This window comes from Carassius carassius, chromosome 50, assembly GCF_963082965.1.
Source record: "Carassius carassius chromosome 50, fCarCar2.1, whole genome shotgun sequence".
In the NCBI taxonomy this organism is placed as follows: Eukaryota; Metazoa; Chordata; class Actinopteri; order Cypriniformes; family Cyprinidae; genus Carassius; species Carassius carassius.
Window position 1 is genome coordinate 9884948 of NC_081804.1, and position 25266 is coordinate 9910213.

The 25266-nt window shown below is 35.2% G+C and overlaps 1 protein-coding gene across 4 annotated transcripts; it reads left to right on the forward strand.

Annotated features, from left to right (window-relative positions):
• Positions 1 to 1849: 1849 nt before the first annotated feature.
• On the forward strand, positions 1850 to 24843 carry LOC132133260 (non-muscle caldesmon-like). Of its 4 annotated transcripts, none has more exons than XM_059546058.1 (17): positions 1850 to 1918; positions 9414 to 9521; positions 14346 to 14465; positions 14595 to 15042; positions 15162 to 15206; positions 15308 to 15841; positions 16398 to 16439; positions 16548 to 16621; positions 16724 to 16982; positions 17439 to 17570; positions 17667 to 17710; positions 17792 to 17867; positions 17941 to 18081; positions 18166 to 18288; positions 21698 to 21766; positions 22752 to 22785; positions 23905 to 24843. In XM_059546058.1, exons 2-17 carry the CDS (start codon positions 9442 to 9444, stop codon positions 23916 to 23918), a joined length of 2235 nt encoding a protein of 744 aa, XP_059402041.1. In that variant the 5' UTR covers positions 1850 to 1918; positions 9414 to 9441; the 3' UTR covers positions 23919 to 24843. The 4 variants fall into 4 exon arrangements, with proteins under 4 accessions (XP_059402041.1, XP_059402043.1, XP_059402044.1 ...); XM_059546060.1 differs by having other exon boundaries at positions 15308 to 15505; XM_059546061.1 differs by lacking the exon at positions 15308 to 15841.
• Positions 24844 to 25266: the final 423 nt, after the last annotated feature.

Sequence of the window (25266 nt, forward strand, 5' to 3'; positions counted from 1 at the left end):
TATACAGATTAAGGCGTAAAGACGTAAAGTGTTTTATATTGAGTTTATCATGCACTTACAAATGCAACCCACACTAGCTCAAACTTAAACAGTTTTGGTTTAGAACGTCTGTGCACTGTAATACATCTATTTTATGTTTTAGTGTATTTCATTTTGCCCAACACTGTACTGTAGCAGTAGAGAAATGTTATATGTGTCGTGTTTTTTGTAATAATGGCCATAGTGGCTTTCACTTTTACCTGTTTATATGTTTTACTTCTGTTTATTAGTCGACTATAGCACATTATAGCTCAACTAATGCTGTTTCACTTACTTTTTCACCACCCAGAAGTACTGGTCTGGTGGGTTTCCCACATCCCTGAAAGAATAATGAATAAAAATAAAGACTACATGTATTAAAGTGTTTATGTGTATTAAATGATGTGTGGAAAAATTATTAAACCCCTATTAGCGAGGAGGAGGTGCTACACTGTTCTCTGAGAAGACGTTTCTCCTGTGGAACAGATGTTTAATATAATAGTGGTGGTAAGTATGTTTTTATAGAAAGCATTGATGACATAAGGAGACTGATTTTGGTTATTTAATGTGATGTAACACTTGGCCAACTCTGAATATTCACTAGACCTAATAGTTCACGTTTGTCTTGTTGAGCTGGAATGTTCTTAAAGAGGCACTAAAACATGTCCTCTTAGAAGAATATATATTTTAACATGCTATATGCTCATGGGAAGATGTGCCACGTCCATCTTCTTGAAAGCTTATTAAAAAATAATAACATGATTTTCATTGAGTTTATTTGCTAAAGCAAGGGAGACGTGACCGGACAGTCTGTTTCTGATTACATGTGATATTAACTCCTCATAGGAAAACATTTGTCATGGATTGTGTTCTTAAATATGGATTTGACAGTCCTAATCTTAAAACTCGGTCTCGAAACATCACGGGAATCTGCCTGTAGAAACTCTGCCAAGGATCCAGTTTGAGAACTGTTCAGTTTGGCTGAGACCAGAGACAAAGAAGACCAGAACAAACTTTAGTATGATCTACAAGATCATGCAAGCAATTTAAACCAAGCATAGCGACAAAATATCATATTTAAAGCCAAAATATCAAAGTTACTATAGTTATTGTTAATGTTAACTTGCAATTTAATCAATGCAATAAAAAAAATCGTTTCTTAGCCTTTCTTATTATACATTTTTATTATTTTCTATTTGATTTTATTATGGATGATTAGTGCAACTAATGTATGTGTAACTAATAGGCCTAGTAGTTAATTGTGAAAAAAGTATAAAATTAAACTCACATTTACAACAAAAATAATGAACTAAAAGGCACCGTTTGTTGCAGCTAAGCTTATGGAGCTGCAAAAACAAAGCAAACACTTATAATAAAATTACACTGTACCCCCCCCCCCCCCCACCACAAAAAAAAAACCAAGCAAACACTTCTAATAAAAGTACACTGTCCCCAAACAAAACAAACAAGCAAAAGAAAACAAACGAACATCCACCCAAAACGACAAAATTACAAACCAGAACAAAGAGATTTTTTTTACGTAGACACATCAGTGTACTTTTATTTTAATATTTATTATTTATTTTTGTAAACAGCTCATATGTGAAGCTTTAAAATCATTTTGTTGGTTAAATGTATGATATATTACAGTAAATCTTGTTGGGGGTGGTATATTTCAGATAAGAGTGTAATATGACATTGATTTATTAGTTATGGATGAAGGAAAGACCTGCCAATGAATGCAGTGATGGAGTTCAGCAGAGGCGGAGTCTGAACACTGCACATGTTATAAAATGTGGAGGCACAACTCCTGTAATTCCTGCAGTGCTCTTTCAGCTGCACGATCACACTTCTAAACTAAATTGGACAGCGAGCTAAAACCTGCTCCAGTTCATTACAGGTAAGGGTTACAGGCATAGCGCTTCATTTTAACATTTGAAAATCTTTTTTAATTGAATGGAAATGTGTTTATTTTATGTTTTAATTATATTTAGTATAAAACATGCTGCTGATGGCAACATAATTTACTGTAAATGAAATTTGTTAGCAGTGCAACAGTCTTGTGGTGGACAAATTAATTGCATGTTGGAAATGCAGTTTTCACCTGCAAATTGTTCCTTCGTCAAGAACATCTGTAGACTACCTTTGCTTTGACATACAGTCCAAGTTAAATGGAGGGTTTCCCACAAATTCACTCACTCATCCAGCCTTTGGATCTTTCTGATCTGTTTCTGTGTGCATGTAGAGGCCAGAAGGACATCACTACTTTAAAATAGATTGTGCTTGCTAGAGAGGGAGACCGGGGCGAGATGTCACATTTTTTTCACTATGTAGAGTGAATATTTCCAGGAGTATGTTGCTGTATGGCACAAACATTAAAGTCTTGAAACAAAACTTATGGACATTTCCACTGTAAATTCCCAGGAGATTAGAAACTATTCATACATTGGCCAGTAGCGAGGCATGTTGTCATGCTGTGTGGGGTAAGTTGTCACAATTGAACCTACTACTGAGCAACCCTTTATATTTTTAAAAAGCAATAAAATAAGAAAATCAACCAAAAATGTCAAATGTAACACAAAATAAAATAATCATAATTATACTTAAACAATTATTTTAATAATTGTACTACTACTACTACTACTAATAATAATAATAATAACAGTAATAAAAGCTATTAGTGATTAGGTTGACATACATTTTTTTTTAATTAATGATAGTAAAATAAATTTAATCAAACAAATAATTATTTACAAAGCATTAATAATAAAGGCCAAAAGTACATTTATTTAAGAAAACATTTATTATTATTATTATTATTATTATTATTATTAATTATAATAATACATTAAGCCAAAAAATATTCTAAAAAATAAATACATAAATAATAATTAAAATAATAACAATAATAGGCAAAATACATTTCTTCACAATAAATATTTCTAAATATTTTCTTTAATGTATGTATATATATATATATACATATATATATGTATATATATATATATACATACAAAAACAAAATTTATAATAATAACAGTAATAATTTTAGCCAAAAAGTATTTCTCCCTAAAATATTTATTTACTAATTTATTATTATTATTATAAATTATTCACATTATTATACGTTTTGATTAAATAAAAAATGGTAAAAGCATTAACCATTACATAACATCATATTCTTTCACCTGCCAATTTTACTTTATTTATTTTTTATTTTTTGGAGAATGTCTCAGTATTTTATCCCAGAGTACAGATCTGGTGACAGATAAAGCAGTGTATGGAATGCACAGCAGAAGTGTGTGGTGTGTGTGTTTTGTGCAGCTGAACAGAATCTGGAGGCAATTCAGTTGACAGCGATAACAGGGCCTTGGCTCAGGCTGCGGGCAGGATGTTAGGAGTAGTGCCCTGTACTTCCGGAATGAGATGGGATCGAGCTTGGGAATGCTGCTGGCCCTTAGTGCCCTGACTCAGGGGGAAATCAGAGAGGGAGGGATGCTGGGTCAGCCGGGGCCCGTCAGGGATCAGGGAGATTCATTTTGCTCAAAGGAATCATGAAAAGACACACTGATATTCAAACTGGTGCTTTGGTTGGCAGAAATTCCAGTCTGAGTATATTCAAAACTAATATAAGGACATTTAAAAATCACAATCACCCATTACATTTTCTGTCACAACCTCCTATTGGCTTAATCCTGACTTCTGTTCTGAGTGAATTGGATGTGAACCAGACTATATACTCAAAGTAATCTATAGTTATATCAGTTGTGCTGGATAGAAGCTGGATTTGGACTTTTAGCACCATTCGTTTAGTTAAATATATAACAAGACACAAGTTCATTTAATACACACTTCATTACTGCCTGATGTTTGAAAAGCAGGTCATTTGAAGACAGAGTTTCCATAGTGCTGCCTTGAATTATGCAGCAAACATTTTTTGTGATGGAATTATATATATTGGAGTACTACTTAACCAAAGACGATGGACAATTGGCGCATGTAGCAATCCCAAGGTGTGAGGTCACATTAAGACAAAACTGATATTTCTTTGGGTAGGTCCATCAAATAATTACAGAGAAGTTTAAAGTTGTGAGGCCGAAACACCAAATTCCGTTTTGAGGTTTAGTGCTTGAACGTGTTCCATCGCAACACACTGTTTATCATTATCCTGGCATCTAGCTGTGGAAAGGCTTCAGCCAAGTCTGGCCTTTGCCTTTCATGGTATAAGACACTAGGCATGAGACCATCTCCTTCCTGAAACATGTGGATCTGTCTGGCCATGATCAATGTCTTGTTGCCAAGAAGATTTGGAATGTTTAACTGCAGTTAAGGTTCTTTTTTGAGCATCTCGGTGTCCTGTATCCACCTCATCGGAATCAATTTGTATACTCTTGAAGGAAATGTTTTTGACTTGGAAAATGTTTGACATAGCTAAAAGTGGGATCATTTAAACCTTTTTGGGTGGTTTTGCTAAATAAAGAGATGGAATGAATATTATTGCCCACCATTCTCGGTCACAGTTGGCCACCTGTCTAGTGGCGCATTTAAATGTTGAAACCCCTGTAATATTTCTTTGAATATGGCATATTGTAAACAAATGTTTTAGGTCATCTGTAGGAAGCACAGATCCGATTCTAATCCAAAGCAGTTTTATTTGATTCACGCTGCTTGGAGGAGTCTGCTGGAATACAGTCAATGGATAGAAGACTGGAAAATGTTTCCTCAAATGTAGTATGTAATTCAATGTAATTCAAATGTAGTATTAAAATAAAAAAATATTTTATTAATAGTTTATTACAAAATAAATAAAATGTAACAGTTTTTACTGTTTTCACAGAATCTCTGGTCCAGTAAATTCAGCCTTGATGAGCATAAGTGGACCATAAAATATATAATAATATAATATAATCAATATAATATTATAAATAATATAATATTTACATTATATATAATATTAAATCTATGAAATGTATGTATATTTCTAGTGGTTAAAAGGTTGTAGCCCTTGGCATAGAACTAGACAAAGACATATGATTGGTTTATTCTCACACAGACGGTTTTCTGTTCTGTAAGGGGCACAGGAAATGGGCAGGTCAGTCAGAGAAAGAGAGAATGACTTATTTAGATGATTGAGAACCTACAGTTTAGGACTCTGAGGACAGTTTGATCTCCAGTGCCTGCAGGGCCACATTAAATAAACCCTATTTTCCCAAACTCTCAAAGCTTCACAGCTGGCGTACAGAAATGAGAAGCATCACAAAGAGGCTGAAGGGTGACAGAGGGTAAAACTACTGCATGTGGCCTATTTAAGACATCAAGAGTAATGACTAATCACAGATACATTGTCAGTGTTTTTGTTCCTTAATGTTCATTTTAAATCAGGATGGCTTGATGCATCATGTATTTCATAGCTGACTCTTTTATGATATTAGCAATCATGCATTGATGCAGCTATTGAATCTATTGAAATCACAGTGGTATAAGGTACTTATCTAGATATCCAAGTCTTGCCCTCTTAACTTAAGCCCATGTTAGTTTCACAGGGTGAGCTTCTTTAACCATGTTTGGTTATGCAAGGCCTTACAAGTGAGCAGCAACTGTGTCCTGTTACACATCATGACACAAAAGCCTTCACATATTTATTGGGTCTGAAATTTACGATCCTAGCCACTGATTCAGTGCATCTCTTGTTGGGGATCCCGGTCTGTGCATCTGGAGTGAAGGGACTCGAGAGGGCTTGATTCACTGCCAATGTACAGCTGCTTCTACTGCTAAGGGCATGTTGTTCTTGATGTGATTTGAGGTTTTGGTCTAACTGCTAGAACTAATGCTAATTACACATTTAAAAAGTCGAACATCTCGCTGCTTCCCTCTTTGATGGTTTTGATGAATGGAATGACACAGTTGCCATAAGTTAAATCTTTCATCTTGTCCTCAAAAATCTAGAAGTTCAATCTAGGAGCAAAAGATCTTTTGTTCTGGTTTATTGTGAGTTTTTTTTAGACTGTGCAATAGGACGAGTTAGTGGGGGAAGTGAGAAATGACTCCAGATTTGAACACGTCACCCAAAGTAAAATAAAATAAGACAAATAAATACAATTTCCTTAATAGGAAAATTTCATTAAATATTATATTATATATATATTATTATTTATTAATATATTATATATATTATATATATTATTTTATTTTATTTTTCATAGTGTCAGTATGTCTTTATACATGAAAATATATATCTACAATTAAATATTTGTGGGTCTGTGGCATCAAAACAATGTAAAAATGCCTGCATTGCCCTACTGTACTGCTACTTAGCCCTTGGTCAAAAATTATCTGCTTTTTAAAAAATTGATTGTAAATCTCTCATTATGCTATATTAAAACCAAATCTTGGAATCAATCTTTTAATCAGTCTCACTGATCTGAGTTTATACACATTATTTTTGACATAATTCTTCTGGCAATGCTCACACAAAAACTGAGGGCGGTGCCTACAAATTACAGACATTTATTTTTATTTTTTACATTTTTTTATCCTGTGACTGTGTGAGCAAAGTGAGTACGTTTTAGTCAAATGTGATAACAGCATTTTCTTCTCCAGGTCAAAATGAGCGGAACACAACAAATAAATAAAAGAGCGACCATAAAATGTTAAATTATTTCATTATGTCACCAAAGAAAGAGACTACATATTGATGCAAGAGAGATGTAACTGTAGCACAGTTACCTAATCTAATAACCCTTTCTCATGCACTGTATCTACAGGTTGGAATAAGAGAATAAATTAAATGGAAAGCAGGGTACTTTATCAGTGACTAGAAAATCGTTTCAGCATTTTACACAGCTGTCATTGCTTTTGGCTTGGACATAGATCCTGCCCTGATGTGTATTCTGGCTCCACACATTTGTCCTGTCTGCACATAATAAACCCACTAGACAGCTCGTTATGTCATTGTAAACGGCTTCACCCAGTCGTACGGTGGTAGCAATGGCTCCAAAATACTGACTTCCTGATACACAGGGATTCCATTATGGGCTTAAGATACGCTATATAAATCTTTTTAACGGAGCTGGACATTATCTGTCAGTCTGCATGTACTTTAGAGCAAAAGCATTATGTTAGTCGTAGAGTCTAGTGCATTCAAACTCTCTGTGTAAAAAAATAAAACCATGAAGAGGGCAAATTGCCCAGGACCTGAAATCAGTCACAAATGTATAAATTAGAATATGTTCTACATCTCCATCATGTGGAAATGTGCCCAATGTACACAAATGCATTTTGTCATTTCTTTCTGTAATGAGCAAGAGAAATGGGAACAGAAAAATAAAAATGAATTCTTCTTTTGAATTCTTCAGATCACTTTGTTCTTGAAGTTGTTGATTTTTTTTCATCAAGTCCTCATGTTTTGTCCAAACATGCAGAAATAAATTACAGAAATATATGCTCCAGATACATACACACATACTACAGATAATAAAAATCTGCAATTTCTTCATTTAAACTGAAAAAATAAACAGTTTAAATAAATAAGTTTGGGGATTTTGAAAAATGTGAAACAGTTAATTTAATCTTAAAACATTTCAATAATTAATTTAATTTAAGTAAAATGAAACATTTTTGCTAAGAAAACTGAAATGATCAACAATGAAATTAAAGAAATCTAACATTAAAAAGTTATGTAGACTTAAGAAATACAATATGAATTTATTACTAAAACATTTTATATTATTAATATAACATTAGTCATTATATATATATATATATATATATAATTTTCATGATGTTATGCTCGTCATTTTAATTGTATTTAAAATTCTTGTATTCTGTAAGAAAGAATACTATTAAAATGGTCTTCGGAAAACATTTGATGAAAGATTTTATATATATATGTGATAATGGACTTAACTCATGCATAACATTTTTAACTAATAAATGCCTGTACTACCACAGTTCTAAAACAGGACTGATGCTTGTTCACTGGCTGCTATACAAAACAAGTGTAGGCATTTGCACAAATTTCATTTGTAAAAGTGGCTAAAGTAACTGCCTTTGGATTATATTTGCTGAATGCGGTGAAAAGTGTTCCTCTGAAATCTGATCAATTCACTAGTTTTCCACTGGGGTCACCAACACTTTCTCACGTCAAACCCAATGCAAATGTAGGAAATTGCACACAGATTGTCTTATGCGCAGATGCAATACATTAACCCAGTGGTCAAAGCACATCAGCCTTCTGTAGACAGATGTGACAGGTTGTAGGCATGGGTTAAGAGGGTTCAGGAAAGCCTTGTGCATTTATCACCCAGAAAGCCCTTACATGAAGTCACCATTACAGGACTTTTTCAGTTTATGCACATATGGAGACTCTTTAGACTGGTGCCTGAGTCTTGTTCCTGTGCTTCTGGAGGAGAGCCAAACTAAACATGCCTGAAGCTCCAGCAGGAGCAGCCGTCCAACGAGTCCACTAACCTCTAGCCTTCTGTCTGGTCCAGCGCTCCACACATGTGCAATGGACAGAAGAACACAGAACAGGCTTTGTGACACCACCTTGCCCCCCAAAATGCAATTTGTGCAAATGCAGAAATGATTTATTATTTTATTTAACCATGTTTTTAAACATGAGTTATAAACAACATATAGGCTCATGCGAAATACATGCACCAAAATAAATTTCTGCAAAACTGAAAAAAAAACCCCGTACCTATACATACGGATTGCTGCAGTTTCCAAAAAAGATTTACAGATCAGCAGTTTCGCTTAATAAAGCCTTTTTTTTGCACAATTACTTGAGGCATATTAAGTAATTTATTCAAAACAATTTTAAGATGCTGCGAGATATCAAAACTGATATGTTTGAACATTAGCGTCACATACCCAGCTTCATATGTATGGGTTTTTGTTCGTGTTCAGTAGGTTTGTTCGGTAGCTCCCGCAGTATAGAGCTGCACTTGAGTGGTGAAGAGCTCAGGTACGAATCCTGGGAAACTATGCTTCGACAAAACAGTTCAAACCTGCATATGGCACGGTTGCATCAACAAATGCATTTTTATATCAGATTTGCATTAACACTATTGAGCACCTGCACATAGCTTGTAAATTGTATAAATTCTTAGAATTATATAGAAATTATAAAAATATTGTATGGCAAGAGGTGAGAATTAAGAATGGAGGATTTTGAAACTTAAATTAATATTTCTATGAGTAGAGAAGATCAGTGGTGAAGTTAAACGTGTGGCATAGTTTGTCTTTCCTGGTAGTTGTTCCAGGGAAATGGATCTAGAAACTGGTTCTGGTAAGTTATAAGCCAACAGCTGACAGGGAGCGTCTTGACTTTGAATTAGAGTGATCAGGACAGTTCAAATCTTTATAAATCTGCCTGTCTTTCTCTCTTTCAGCTTGTACTCAAAGAGCTCTGTGTGAACCATGGACGAGGAGTTTGATTTTGAGCGTCGCAAAGAGTTACGAAGACAAAAGCGAGAAGAGATGCAGCGGGAGGCCGAGAAGTAAGTCACAAGCACTTTCATTTACACACGATGCTTAACGGTTAAGTTGGTTTTTCCATTTGTTTTAAATGTCGAATTCTCTCTTAGTTTCTTGATGATGCAATAAAATTCAAATCACTGGCATCCCGATGATTAGTTCAATACTATTTTAAGCTACAGGAGTACTGTCTGCTATACTCTGGCCAAGAGGCCTGTGTCTGCGTCATCCAAACCACCGTGCCTTCGCTCGCCTCTCTATTCCTTATAAAGGTTGACATGCTTGTAAATGTCTCCCTATGTTTACAGTGCTTTGTTACAGTTGACGGGTCAGTAGAGTATTTCCAGATAATATCTGATTTTAGACAGATGCACATTGGGTATATATTTTTATTCATTCAGACAAGGAATGGTTGCAGATGGGATGCGCACTAGTTCCGTTTAGCTCAGTTTAGTTTAGTTTAGTTCATTTATTTAATCACACAAACATTTTTAAATGTCATATAAATATATAGTGCATTATTGGTCATTTTTACACAATAAATGTCAAATATTCTGCTACACTGGGTTTGTTTAAACCAGATTAGATTTATTCATGCGTCTGTGTTTTGACGCAAACCTTCTGTGGAAATCTGTCTTTATTTCAAGTACCAGTTGAAGTGTTAACATTCATGGTCTTGTGTAATATGAAGACTGTGGACATTTAAAATGGTCATTTAAGGCTTGCAAAACTTTATTCTCTTCATATTAATTCTTGAAATACATAAAAAGTTTGTAGCGTGGGTAATGTGCACTGTGGGTTTGGCAGGTTTGTTCATAGTTGAGTGTTCATAGTTGATACATAGTTGAGACACATTGTTGAGTGTTTATAGTTCAGGATGACTTGGCCCACTCATTGACTGAGAGCTGCAGTTTCTCCATCCTTCTAGAGCTCCTACTTTCCAGCGCTCCATTTAAGGACTGATCCGCAGATGTGTACTATTGGAGATGACAGATGCTTTACTGCTCTTTGTGAGGGATACTACTCATTCTAGAGAACAGAGGAAAGCATATACTAGGGTTACACATGACTGTCAGCACATACAATCATATTTTCACGTAGGTTAGAATGCACATGAACAGTTTTGTATTGTTTGTGTATTTGGTGGTGGTGGTAGTACTGGATGGTGTAGTGTCATTGGAAAAACTAGGGATGTTAGATTGGCATCATTCCAGTTACTTTGGTTGTTAGCTACTCTAACAATAACATACCCTATCAGTCTCAAACTTTCCATGGTTTTCTGTCTTTGCAGTTGCAATATTTAGAGTCTAGAAGATGACAGTGTTTATCCTCAGGGATATTTTTAGTTCTATACAATAGTCTTATAAACTATATACAATAACTATATATGTATAACTATATATAATTATAACTATATAAAGTAAAAAATTACAAAAACACTCAACAAACTTACTAAAATTGTAACTAAAATTAAAAGAATGTAAAATATAACGATAAAAAACTAATTTAAAATATTAGTAAAAAAAAAAATACAATAGTATCTCAGTAATACTATAACACTGATTTGACATTTTTAAATAGCAGTAAATTTAACATTTTTATGAGAAGACCAGGTAAGATTGGGGGTAAAATGTCTTGTTGTTTGACTCCCCAAAATACAATGATATTTATGAATTAATATCTCATTATGTTTCTTATATATATATATATATATATATATATATATATATATATATATAAACATTTCTAAAAATGATATAAAACAAAAGACTATAAAGATACCATTTCTTAGAACTTGGCACATATTTTAAACTACAATTTTTAAACTATGGATTTTTAATTTTTCAGTATTATATACTTTTATTTGTGTGTGACTCTGTGGTCTCAGCACATTAGACTAAGAGAAAGTAGACTGACACACACCACACATACACACACACACACACACATTAAAATCACTTTTAAGCTTCATTGTGGCAACAATCAGAGCTGAATAGGAAATCAAACCTTAGATAGAAATCACTTTCAAGTCAAGCAAATACTCAAGCCAAATCCACCACGCCTTACTTAATAACTTTTATCTGGAGAAATGATGAATTCTGACACTTTCTCCCTTTGCGTGCATGTTAAACTCTTGAGTGTGTGGGATACATTTCTCTTCTTCACAATCTTTCATTTCTGCTGCACAATGTCATATTTCAGCCTGGTCTCAGAAACTGTTCGGTGAATAGACTGTGTGCTAGAATGACAGAGAGAGAAACTTTATTCAGATGGATGAGTCTCAAGAAAGAAACCTCAAGGCATTTACCACATCCACTGGCATTGTAGTGGAGAAAAAAAGAAGAAAAAAAAACATTATTGGAATCATATCTGGAAAAGAAATATTCTCTATGAAAATGATTGATGCTAAAGAATCTGAACTCCCTCAAATCTCAGCTGCCTGTCATGGTTTCCAGTTCAAAACAGCAATGGAGAGAACCCGCATATTGATGTCAAAGGAAGTGAACATGGCCCATAAAGCCCTTGTGCTTGATTAAACAGCTCACCAGATGCATCAGCATATTTTCTAAGTGCGGTTGCTCTTTCAATAGTTTCAGCATATTACCTCTTTAGAACGATGCCATCATAATTCTGTCCAATTTAATTTTCAAGAATCAACTATACTGAACTATAGGGATTCAGTCTTCATTCCTCTTTTTAGAATCCCAAAAATGATTTCACAATATTACATCAGTTCTTTGATTGACATAACACCTCACTAATCATTTAGGCTTTCACTGAAGAGGGTGAAAGTCACATGATGAATTAAAAGCTTTTTTTATTGTAATACAAGGACTTCTGGGAACAATCTTCTATTATTTTTTTTTTTTCATTCTACATTATGTAATGATGTAATGTACTTTTTTAAAAGATTTAAAATTAATTTAAATTAAAAAAATTGTTTTATTGTACAAGTACATGCATAGCCTTGTTGGAGGTAATATAGATTATCACCATTTATTTTATTGCAATTATATATTTTAAAAAAGATTTAATATGTTAAATTAATATAATACAATATAATTATAACAAATGAGAAGCTAACTTGAGGTTAATTAAATTAAATTTAATTACATTTTTATTTCTTTATTATTTTACCTCTATGATTTTATTTCTTTATTTTTTAACTTACAGAACATTATGCATAATAATCTAAGAAAGAAATATGTAGTGGATGATATCCTGTTATTATAGCAAAATAACCAAGAAGCAGGGGTCTTTTATCTCCATGGGGTTCATTTTGTTATCATGACAGACTGACTGTATGTAATGATAAATGGACATGAAATATTAATTTAAGCTGAAATTATTTTATTACGTGAAAAGAAAAGACCACAGTGTGAAATGAAACACATGAAACTAGCACAGCTATGTATTTTTGACTTGCTAATGCTTCCCAAAAGCATTGTAAACCTAGATTGTAGAACCCATTGGCACCAACAGTCCAATGCAGCCCTGGTCTGGGAATCTGGCGTGTCATGTGCTGAATCTCTCTACAGCAGGTTAAGGAAACTCCACAGACTTTGGAATGTTTTGACTGCTGCTTTTATTCCAAGATTCAGCCATAATGTTTCAGTGTCTACCAAGAGTGTGAGCTTTCTCCCTCCATCTCTCCTTGCATTTCATCTGCCGCACTGGTGGTCTGAAATTATCAGATTCATCCAGCAACACTTCTTACAGAAGACAGACTGTATTCTTCCAGGAAAATCACAGATACTCCATCTGACTGTCTTTTTGAATGACCTTTTTCATATGGAACTCCCTGAGAGGACCGGATTGTTTCGGATTTCCGCTGTTGGTCTCGGGATGGAGACATAGAATTGCGGTCACTGTCATGGGTTTTTCTCTACCATCTACAACATCTGAAAATGATTGGGAAGGGAAGTGAAGAGGATAAAGGGAAAAAAATAAAACCCATCCTCCATCAATTGGCCATTTTAAGAGCTCTCACTGCCTTATAAACACCAACATGCCATGGCAAACGCATGCCAGGCCAGACTCACTCAACTACAATGGCAAGAATTTGAGAACATCTGAGCCAACAATGAGGCAACTCCAAGAGGAAAAAAGTACATATGGCATCTAAGTTGCTAATTTACCATGACGCTAGGATGCTAACAAAGCTTTTCCATCAGACTGCAGTTCAGACCCCTCTCTTTGCCACAAAGATTTTATTACAGTCGAGGTTTTCGGGTTTTGACCAGTATCTTAACCAAGCATAAATAAACACAAGAAACTGTTTATATGAATCTCAAGGTCTAAATCAGTCAACAGAAAAGTACAGTTATTAGAATTGTATTGCCATGTTTTTTACATGTACCAAGTTTATACAATTTAAATGGTAAAACATTTAGAAGCATGATATTACCATTTGATACCATTATGGTACCACTGTAATTATTTGTAAGAATATCCTTTGTATATTGCAATAAACATCCACTCTCAACATGACCAATGTTCAGTTTTTTAACAAATAAATCCATACTTTGAATAATTTGTTATAATTGTAATTTTAGATATAATTGTAAAAATTTAAATAGTTGAATATTAAATAAATGTTAACTAGATGGGTACATTTTGTGCACACATTTATGCATCTATGAGGAATTTCTACATATTTTGCTCACATTTGGTCGTATGATAATTATTGACTCGGGGGTGATGTAAAGTTTATGAAGTCTGTTTCCCACATGCTCTTTCAGCACTGCGCCAAGAAGCATTCATAAATCTGTCAGTATTGTCAGTCTGCATTCATACTGAAGAATGAGAGTCTTTACTTCCATGTCTGTGTCCCACTGCCTCTTTAGGATGAACTCTTACGATGACGAAGAGGAGGTGGCCCGGGAACGCCGGAGACGAGCCCGTCAGGAACGCCTGCGCAATACGGAGAATGAAGATTTGACTAACACTACAACAGAAACAAACATGTAAGTGTGTGTGTGGGGGGGGGGGGTGTATACAGTATACAGTACACAAAAACTGAAATTGACATCCTGATGTAAAATCCAAACTCTTTCCATTACACAAATATTTGACTATATTGATAATGTTTTCAGTGCAGAGACGTCCTCCTTGATCACTAGTTCTGCACCGGCTGAGGATGATGATCAGGCTCTCTTAGAGAGGATTGCTAGGAGAGAAGAGCAGAGACAGAAAAGAATGAAAGAAGCTTTGGAGAGACAGAAGGAAGTAGATCCCACAATCATGGTTGAAACTGTCTCCACCAGCAGCACTACCACAGAGGACGAGCCAAGTCCTAGAAATGATGAACAAGAGTCCTCCCAAAATGATGTTTCTTCAACAGAAACCAACTCTTGGAAGGAAAGGGAAGAGACAAAAGAGGAGGAATTGATAGAGAAAAACAGTGTTGAGATTGAGGTGACTATAACAAAAAAGGGGGACCCAGTTCCAGTCACAGCATCCGAAGAACCCAAAGAATCTCCTGAGAAGACTGACAAACTAGAAGAGGAAGAGACACCACAGAGCTCCTACCTCAGAGAACAGGTCATTTCCTCAAAAATGTTTTGCTGTCATTCCATCATATGATGAATTTTAGTATGTAAACAATGGATTTCATGTGTTTTCTACAATATTAGTTTATCCTGACTCTCCATTTGTTACAGGAATCCATGGAGGAGAACCCCAAAGAAACAGCTGTACCAAATGAGGTATGAGATTCCTAGGATTTGCTTGGGTTCTAAATGCAAAAATTGCCTTTGAATGGATTTTTATGGTAGAAAATATTTGTAATTATTTGTTATATTTTTAGGAAGAATCAGATATAGAGATTAAAGAACAAACAAATGCAGATTTAGAAAGTGCAGATTTAGAAAAAAACGAGGTTGAAGATGAAAGTCAAATATTAAGAAAAGAACCAACAAAAGAGGACCAAATAGAGGATGAAGTCATAGTGGAACCAACTACACCACAGATTGATGAGGAAAAGCTGGTGGAAAAGGAAGAACAGGTAAAGAATCCTGAAGAAAAACTTGTTGAGGTGAAGACTCAAATTCAATATGAAGCCCCAGTGAAGAAGGAGGATGAGAAACCCAATGTACCAGTTGAAGAAATGCCAAAAAAATCAATTAGGGAAGTTGAGGTGAAAGCCAAAGCCCCAAAGAAAGAGGAGGAGAAACCACAACTAATGAGGGAGGTTGAAGAAAAACCATCAACACCAAAGAAGAAGGCTGAGGAGAAACCGGTGACTCCAAAGAAAGAGGTTGAGGAAAAGCCTAAATGGAAGAAAGAGGCTGAAGAAGCGAAGGCCAAAGTTGAAGAAAGAGTCAAATCAAAGAAGGAAGAGGTATTCACCTCTTAGCCTGAGTGATGCATAGAAATCACAGACGTGCTTCATGCACAGCCCACGCTTTTAATGCACTTTTTGGTTTGACTGGATGAACAGAGTTTTTCTGTGAATCTCATGAAACCTGTCATGTGTTGTATTTCATTTATGCAAGTTTATCATTAACTTTTTTTTTAACTGTAATACAGTGTAATAGACAATATTTAATGACATTACAGTAATAAGAATATAATGAGTCACCAGTGTCGCCATGCACAAATAAATAAAAATAATTATACTAAATTTTATTTTTCAATTGGATTATGGAGTGAAATGTCACCAGGACAAGTTTTCGTGAGATTAACTCATTTATGATCACATATCACTTTGCTTTATACATGCTGTTCCGAAAACTCAATGTTTGTGTCAAGACTGCCTGGTGTTGCTTTATTTTTGCTGTGTAATTTGCATGCAGTGTGGTCAATTCTCCATGCTATACCCACAGATTGCTACATTAGAAAAATCACTTGCTAACGCTAATGACTGAAATTAAAGTTGCCTGTTTTTGCCTCTTTAGGTTGTAGAGGAAAAACCAAAACCTTCCTTTTTGCGTGACAAAGTAAGTCAATGTCCAAATAGCATCACAGCTCTAGCAAGACATTTATAATTGATGAAATGACAGCACAACCTGAGAATAAAATAATATTCATTGTTTCTCCATGCAAAGCTGAAAGTGTCAACAAAGCCGCAAGATGTAGCTGACAGCACCGCCAAACCCGAGAAACCAGAGAAGACACTAAGGCAAAGACTCATTTGTCATTTCATAATTTACTCTATTTGCATTCCCAGATTTTTTTAGGCAAGCCAAAATGAATATAAAGACATTGTTTCTTCACGTTTTAGTCCCACCAGCTTGCGTTCTCCTGACACAGAGAAGCAAGATCCCCTCGCCAAGCTGGAGGCAGAACGCAAGCTGCAGGAGCTAAAACGCAGACGGAATGAGACAGACAGCGAGGCGCTGGAGAAGATGAAGCAGAAGCACCAAACTGCAGAGGCCGAGCTGGAGGAGCTGAAGAAGAAGAGGGAGGAAAGGAGGAAGATTCTTGAGCAGGAAGAGAAGCAGAAGAAACAGCAGTTGGCAGATAAGAGAGCCAAAGAGGAGGTAGAAAAAGAATTCTAACTCTGCTTACTGAAAGTATCCACTGTGTTGGTGATGGTAGAGTATGTACTTTTAAGTATATACAGTAGTCAAACAGTATGCCAGTATTTAGTCAACTATATATGACTACAGTAAATATGACTTTTTTGATACCTCTGCATAACCTGCCATAGTGCAAAGGTTTATAGGTAATATTAGCCTAAAACATAAAACATAAATTCTTGATTTGAAAACTCAACAATGATTTGAAATGCTAGTCTTGTTCTGTCATACTATCTAGTACAAATAATATGCAAATTAGAATGCATCAAACGTTCCAAAATTACAATTTATGCAATGTGTTTTTGCGTTAAAAAACAATGTGAGATGCAGACAGTTAAATGGGGGGGGGGGCAATCATACACTTTATTTGTGAGAAGTATACTGCCCGTGTCTCCTTCTTGTCACTAAAATGAACAGGAAGAGAGGAAGAAGATGAAGGAAGAGATTGAGCGAAGGAGGGCAGAGGCAGCTGAGAAAAAAAAACAAAAGGAGGAGTTGAAAGAAGGGAGCAAAGCACCATTTATCGCGCCGAAGGGCGCCTCCACGAAGGTCAGTGACTCTCTGACTTATTCTAAGTGTCACTTTTTTGAACATGGTACCATAATGTGCTTTTTGTAATACGATATGTATTTCTTTTTCTAAAAGATTGGAGAAAAAGCTGAATTTCTGAACAAATCTGCTCTAAAAAGGTAAGAAGTCTATCAAACAACAATCAGAGAAGTACTAGGGTCTAGGATAAACTGAGTTGATACAACTTTTTTTTACACCAGTCCGGTGAAGACATCACACACTCCATTAGTTTGCAAGATTGGAAACAGACTCGAGCAATACACTTCTGCTGTTCAGGTGAGGAACTGTAAACACTAGAACAGCCAACTGTCATTTATGACTCAGTTTGAGATTATCTGTTGTTGTCCAGACCAAAGAAGTGAGCAAATCCCCCAAATCTCCTGTGGATGTACCTGTGGCTGAAGGGCTACGGAGCATCAAGAGTATGTGGGAGAAGGGGAATGTGGTCAATCCCACCCCAAGTCCTGCAAGCCCCCCAGCGGTCACCAAGGTACAAGAGGAGAGAAAGAGACAACAAGATTACCGAAATAAGCAGATGAAGCAGTATAAATTTGACTGAAAACTGTCCTCTCAGGAAACAGCTGGGCTGAACATCGGTGTGGCTGGTCGCATTAACAGCTGGAAAGCCAAGACTCCAGAGCCCAAACCTCCTGAACCAAAACCAGCCTCTGCACCAGAAAAACCACCTGCCAAAATAGTGAGTCTGTCACTTCATCGACTGTCTATATGCAAATCTTTATGTTTGACTACTGTTAATGTATATATATATACAATCTTTTAGTTTGTCTGTCTGTCCTCATGCCAGTGTTACTTTAGTATTAATTATATAATATTATTTATTCATATTTTTTATAATACTATTTTTCATAATAGTGTTTATTCATATTTTGAATTAGATTTTATTTTGAATTTTCATTTTAAATTTAGTTTGTTTTAGAAATGTTATGATGTACTTTTGTATAGTTTTATTAAATTTTTCTACCAATTTTAGCTGTTTCGTAATACTTAAGTTTACACTTATTTCAGTTATTTGTTCAGGCTTCATTTTCCTTCATTTCTTTTTTTTTTTAAGTTCAAGTCTGCTTTTTCTTTTTTTTCATAATTAGTGAAATGCATTAAATAGGAAATGCTTTTCACTTGGAGAAAAGTTATATGATTGTTTAACACCATCTGCTGACAAATTGGAAACAAAAGCTGGTGAGATACCAGAGATTTGTGAACTGAAAATGAATTCCCAAGATATAGAGAAGGTTTTAAAATGGAGTTGTGTTCTTGTCGGCAGTAGAAATATTTCAGCTTTGGCATAAAACAAAAAATGAGTGTCTTTGTAGAAATCAGTGAAAGGTCAAGTGTTGAAACTCGTTCTGCATTGATGTGGCACAGCTCCAACCTTCTCTCCTGAACTATATTTCACTCATGGCTCTATGTTTATTTTACCAGCCTTCAAGAATCAAGAGTCACTCATGCTGTAACATGACTATAGTAACTCTAAGAAGCAGACATTGTTCACAGTGACCTGTTCACACACAATCCATGACCATCAGACGACCTTCTCTGTGGAGACTTTGATAGATGGGGTTTATAGTCTACAATGCGCAATGAATACTGTAATACAAACCTGACTGTGTCTGAGAGGGGATTTCTTTAAAAGTTATTTATGAGAGTTGAGATGAATAAGGTTCAGTTTTCATTTGAACTTTAATGTGTTTTTATGTTCACAGAACATTAGGGAGAATAGTCTTTATTTATGTATCTAAATTTTCAGTTATACAGGTGCATCTCAATAAATTAGAATGTTGTGAAAAAGTTGATCTATTTCAGTAATTCAACTCAAATTGTGAAACTGTGAATTAAATAAATGCATGCACACAGACTTTAGTTTAAGTCTTTGGTTCTTTTAATTGTGATGATTTTGGCTCACATTTAACAAAAACCCACCAATTCACTATCTCACAAATTAGAAAATGGTGACATGCCAATCAGCTAATCAACTTAAAAAAACAGCAAAGGTTTCCTGAGCCTTCAAAATGGTCTCTCAGGCTGGTTCACTCTGATACACAATCAGGGGGAAGACTGTTGATCTGACAGTTGTCCAGAAGACAATCATTGACACCCTTCACTAGGAGGTTAAGCCACAAACATTCATTGCCAAAGAAGCTGGCTGTTCACAGAGTGCTGTATCCAAGCATGTTAACAGAGAGTTGAGTGGAAGGAAAAAGTGTGGAAGAAAAAGATGCACAACCAACCAAGAGAACCGCAGCCTTATGAGGATTGTCTAGCAAAATCGATTGAAGAATTTGAGTGAACTTCACAAGGAATGGACTGAGGCTGGGGTCAAAACATACAGACGTGTCAAGGAATTTGCTGAACCACAGACAACGTCAGAGGCGTCTTACCTGGGCTAAGGAGAAGAACTGGACTGTTACAAAGTCCTCTTTTCAGATGAGAGCAAGTTTTGTATTTCAAATGGATACCAAGGTCCTAGAGTCTGGAGGAAGGGTGGAGAAGCTCATCGCCCAAGTTGCTTGAAGTCCAGTGTTAAGTTTCCACAGTCTGTGATGTTTTGGGGTGCAATGTCATCTGCTGGTGTTTGTCCATTGTGTTTTTCTAAAACCAATGTCATTGCACCCGTTTACCAAGACATTTTGGAGCACTTCATGCTTCCTTCTACTAACCAGCTTTTTGAAGATGCTGATTTCATTTTCCAGCAGAATTTGGCTCCTGCCCACACTGCCAAAAGCACCAAAAATGGGTTAAATGACCATGGTGTTGGTGTGCTTGACTGGCCAGCAAACTCACCAGACCTAAACCTAATGGAGAATCTAAGGGCTATTGTCAAGAGGAAAATGAGAAACAAAAGACCAAAAAATGCAGATGAGCTGAAGGCCACTGTCAAAGAAACCTGGGTTTCCAGACCACCTCACCAGTGCCACAAACTGATCACCTCCATGCCACGCTGAATTGAGGCAGTAATTAAAGCAAAAGGAGCCCCTACCAAGTATTGATTACATGTACAGTAAATGAACATACTTCCCAGAAGGCCAACAATTCACTAAAAATGTTTTTTTTAATTGGTTTTATGAAGTATTCTAATTTGTTGAGATCGTGAATTGGTGGGTTTTTGTTAAATGTTAGCCAAAATCATCACAATTAAAAAAAGCCAAAGACTTAAACTACTTCAGAGTACACTGAATTTATTTAATACACAAGTTTCACAATTTGAGTTAAATTACTGAAATAAATGAACTTTTCCGAAACATTCTAATTTATTGAGATGCACCTGTAGAATTCAAAATGTTCAGATGAGCAGTAAAGTGTGGGAACAGTTGAAGTAAATTTAGCTTAACACTTTTATATTCTGCATGGTACAAGGTGGCCCTCCAGTGATTCTTCAGTGTATTGCATTTGTGGTTTAGATTAAAAAACGTTCATAAATAAATAAAAAAACACCTTACAAAATTAGTTGTACCTTAAATGAACAACTACCGTACTATTATTAAGAGGCAAATTAGGAGTTTAAGGCAAAAGTTAATAGTTAGTTAATATTGAGAATTGGTCCCCAAACCAAAGTGTAACCAATAAATTAGAATTAATATTTGTTCATTATTTGTATTATTATTAAATAACCCAAAAAAGCACCATGGTATTACCATTAACACATGGTTTATTAAGATAATAAAATAATTCAATTAATATAATTAGATATTTTAATTACATAAAATTATCAAAATATATGTTTATAGTTCAATCTTTAATAATTATTTGGGTACCATTAGTTTTCGGGCATGTGCCGTGGTAAACACTATGGTATTCTTTGTATTCTACCTTGGAATACCATGTAAAAACCATGGTACATGTTTACAATGATATTGCCATCTGAGACAGTCCCAGTGCTTTGCTGAAAGGATCCTTTTATTTTCCATTACTGATCTGACCTCCTTCCCACTCCTCTAGCTGTGGACTTTCCTTTTCCCTTTTTTCCCTTTTTTTTTCTGCTTCGATTCAATCCAGTTCAAGAAAGGTAAACTTTAATACAGGAAAATTATAAAAAAAATCCATTAATAACCTGAATGCAAATCTAATGGAGGGTGTTGTGATTTTGATAGGAGCAAAAGCCAGCTGAGGTCACTAAACCACGCGGCCCATGGGAAGCAAAGGGCTCCACACCTGCCAAGGTGAGCTAATGGATGGAAACATCATATGGTATTTAATCCATAAACGTTAGTTATTTCATAGTTTGTTTCATTTCCCGTTCCAGAAAAGACAGACAGGTCAGGAAAGTGGTGTGTGATGCCTGTTGATTTTATGGTGTGTTATTCACATTAGAATTACACCAAAAGTGCGCACATCTAGCAGGCCAAAAGCTTAATGCGGGTGCTCAGCCACAAAAAGTTGCATAAAGGAAGATCAAAGTTGGCACATGGTGAGAACACAAATATTTTTCTACTTTTGGAACTGTGTTGTCCCAGCTTTGATCTTCCATTTTTATTCAAATTACACATATTATTGTCTCACCTACCCACTTTACAATTAGCTAGCTGCCTAGCATGTCTTTAGCTAGCTGAATATATGTGAAAGATTGCTTCCAGGCCTCATGAATTCAAGTAATGGCCCTGTTTCCTTTCATCTTGAAGGGTCTGTTTCATTTCAGTGGTTAGTTTTATACTGTATTTGACTGGATGGCAATGTTTTGATGTTCAGTGTCCCATCAGCACACCTGTATCCCATCATTCCCTTCGGAGATATTGTGACTACAATGTTCTGTCAGATTAAGATCAAATGATGTGTTCTCATTTTTGTTTCTATTTTTTTCCTTTTTCTACACAATATTATAAACAGTTGTACCTTTAATAGCACCAAAAATACCAATGCAATGTCTTGGCACTATTTAACATTTTGGCAATTGGTGGCTAATTCAAATGATCTCATTCATGCATTTTCGTATGATTTGCTTATGCCCCAGTGACGGTTATGTTTTGGGGTGGAATGTCATGTTTACTTTTTATAAAGATTTTATATTTTCATATCATTCACATTGTATGAATTCATATAAAATTGCCAATTTGCAAAATAGTCACGTTTTCTTGTGAGATTGTGTTGAAGATTCCTTAATGAAAGATTTTTTCAAATCACATTCTCATGGGGTTGTTTTTGTTCCAGGTGTTCGCAGCCAAGAGTAAATTTGTCACAAATGGTAAGTGACCTTTCTGTTTTCTCAATATTTAGTACCAAATGTCAAAAAGAAATGTATATATATATATTTATTAAAAGGATAGTTCAGCCAATAGTGAAAACCATTTTATCATTTACTCACCTTCATTTCCTTCCAAATCTGTATGAATTTTTTCCTCTGTGGAAAAGATATTTGAAAATATTTTTGATCGGCTTTTGTCCATACAATGAAAATCAAATGGGGTCCAAAAATAGCATTCGTCCTCATTGACATTCATTGGACAAAAAAAAAAGAAATTTTTCAAAATATCTTCACACTAGTGAGTAGATTTGCTCCCTAAAAAGGGTGGATCAGTGGGAGGTGTTTTAATTGACAGCACGGCGACGGCAAAAGTCCGAAGTCATGACCCTAACTGGCCAGCAAGATTTTAAATCTCTCGTTCACATATCACGCCACACTATATTTAAAGACCGGATCTTGTTCTCCTGCATTGGACCACCGGCATGTCATTCCAACGTGTTCATTTCACCCAGCAACTCCCATGTAGCATTGTGTCGTGATGCATCGCATTCTCTGCCACAGCTGTTCTGTTGTGCCACTGCATGGGAATGAATCATTGGATTAGCATGATGTCAAATAGCAAAGTAGTTTATTATTCAGAGGTACAGAAAGGATAACAGTACCACATTATGTCACATTAACCATCTTAACACCCAAGTTTAGCACATATTCTGACAGGGATCCTGTTTTTATGGTTGATTACTATTAATTCAAAGATACAAGTGAAAAAGCTAGCATAGAAGCTAGTGTTGGCAACTATCCTTGGTCTTTCAGCTGAATTTGTCTTTGAGAGTGACATAGATGACAATGTACCAGGTATTTGCCGCACTTGTAGCACAACTTGAGACCTCTGACCATGTCGCTTGTGTGTATTTGTCTGGGTCACGGCACCAACGTGTTAATTCTGTAACGGGGAACAGGTGCGGATGGATGATGTATTTGCTTTTGTGTATTTGAGGAAGTGATGAAAAAGCCTGCTGAGTTATACACATGATGTATATAGATCAAATGTAACTCGCTCATACTGTCTCTTTGATAACTCATTAGCAAATTTACTACGTATTCCCTTATGTTTTACAGGAACAAGAAAATAAAGACATCCAACAGATCCCAAATCAGCCAAATTGGAAGATGCATCCATTAAATATGCATAATTTTGTAACGTCAGAGCCTTAACAGTAAATAAATATTTTGTAAGTTAAAAAAATCTCAATAGTGAACAAAAATTCCATTAAACATTTAAATTGATTACAATTACCATGAATTGCACAAGCCCAATAATACATATTAAAGTATTAGTATCAAACATTATTAATAAGTGACAGGTGGATTTACACCAAAAAAAAAAATGTTTCAAAACGCAAATGTTTAAGTGGAAAGTGTTTTCGCTTATCTTTTAAACATTGACAAGCTTATTCATTTTGCTCTCATAACTATGCATGATTCTATGGTTAGTTGCATTTTATTATTTGCATTTAGCATTATTTTGTCCCTACTGTCTTGAACCCTATCAGATGAAAAAACAACAACAACAAACTAAAACTTCTAATTCATTTTCTTACTGAATTCTATAAACATTTCACATTTTTTACATCTGAAAATAAAGTGATAATTATAAAACAATTAATTTACAGCTGCCAGTTACCATTAAAACAGATGCAGTCGTATTTACAAAGTTTTTGGCTAAATTAAAAAAATTGTCTTTAGCCATGTATAAATCATGGTTCATGCAGAAAGAAGTCAAGTAGCTTTCTGCTGGTCAACATGGCAAATGTGTGCAATCAATGTTGTGAAATCTGTGTGTCAATCTTTCGCTCTGAAGTGAACTTCCAGATTATTTAAAAATGTAAAAAAATAAACAATTTAATTCCAACTTCCATCCTCCCTCTGGAGTTTCACGTGCATGGAGATTCAGATGACCTGTTGATTTTACACTCTTTATGTAATGCCATATAACATGTTTTGGTTTAGCTGTTTGATCATACTTTGCTAATAAATGCATTTGCGTCATGACTTTTATTCATACGCTTTGCACTTGGAGTCTCAAATTCATGCTATGAACACTACATCTGATGCGACAGAATTAAAAATCATATGTCCAGCATTATAAATCATTTTGGTAATAATATAGCTCAACTCCTTCAAAATATCAATCAAACCTTAAAACTATTTCCTATACTATAACAGTTCCAACTGTCAGTGATGATCAACAACTGTGCAAGCTATTACAGTAAAGTAGTGATACATGCACGCATTGCCTCTGTTTGTTTCCTGTAATGCATTCATTGTCATCTGAGATAAACTGTCTGCTTCTTTCTTCAAATGTATTGGGTTTCACAGGGTGGTAAAATAAGGCAGAGTATGAACAGGTCAAAGAGAATGTTTGGTTTTAGAACTTCACTGAAATGCATCTGACAGTCTAACAATAGACAAAGGCTTTCA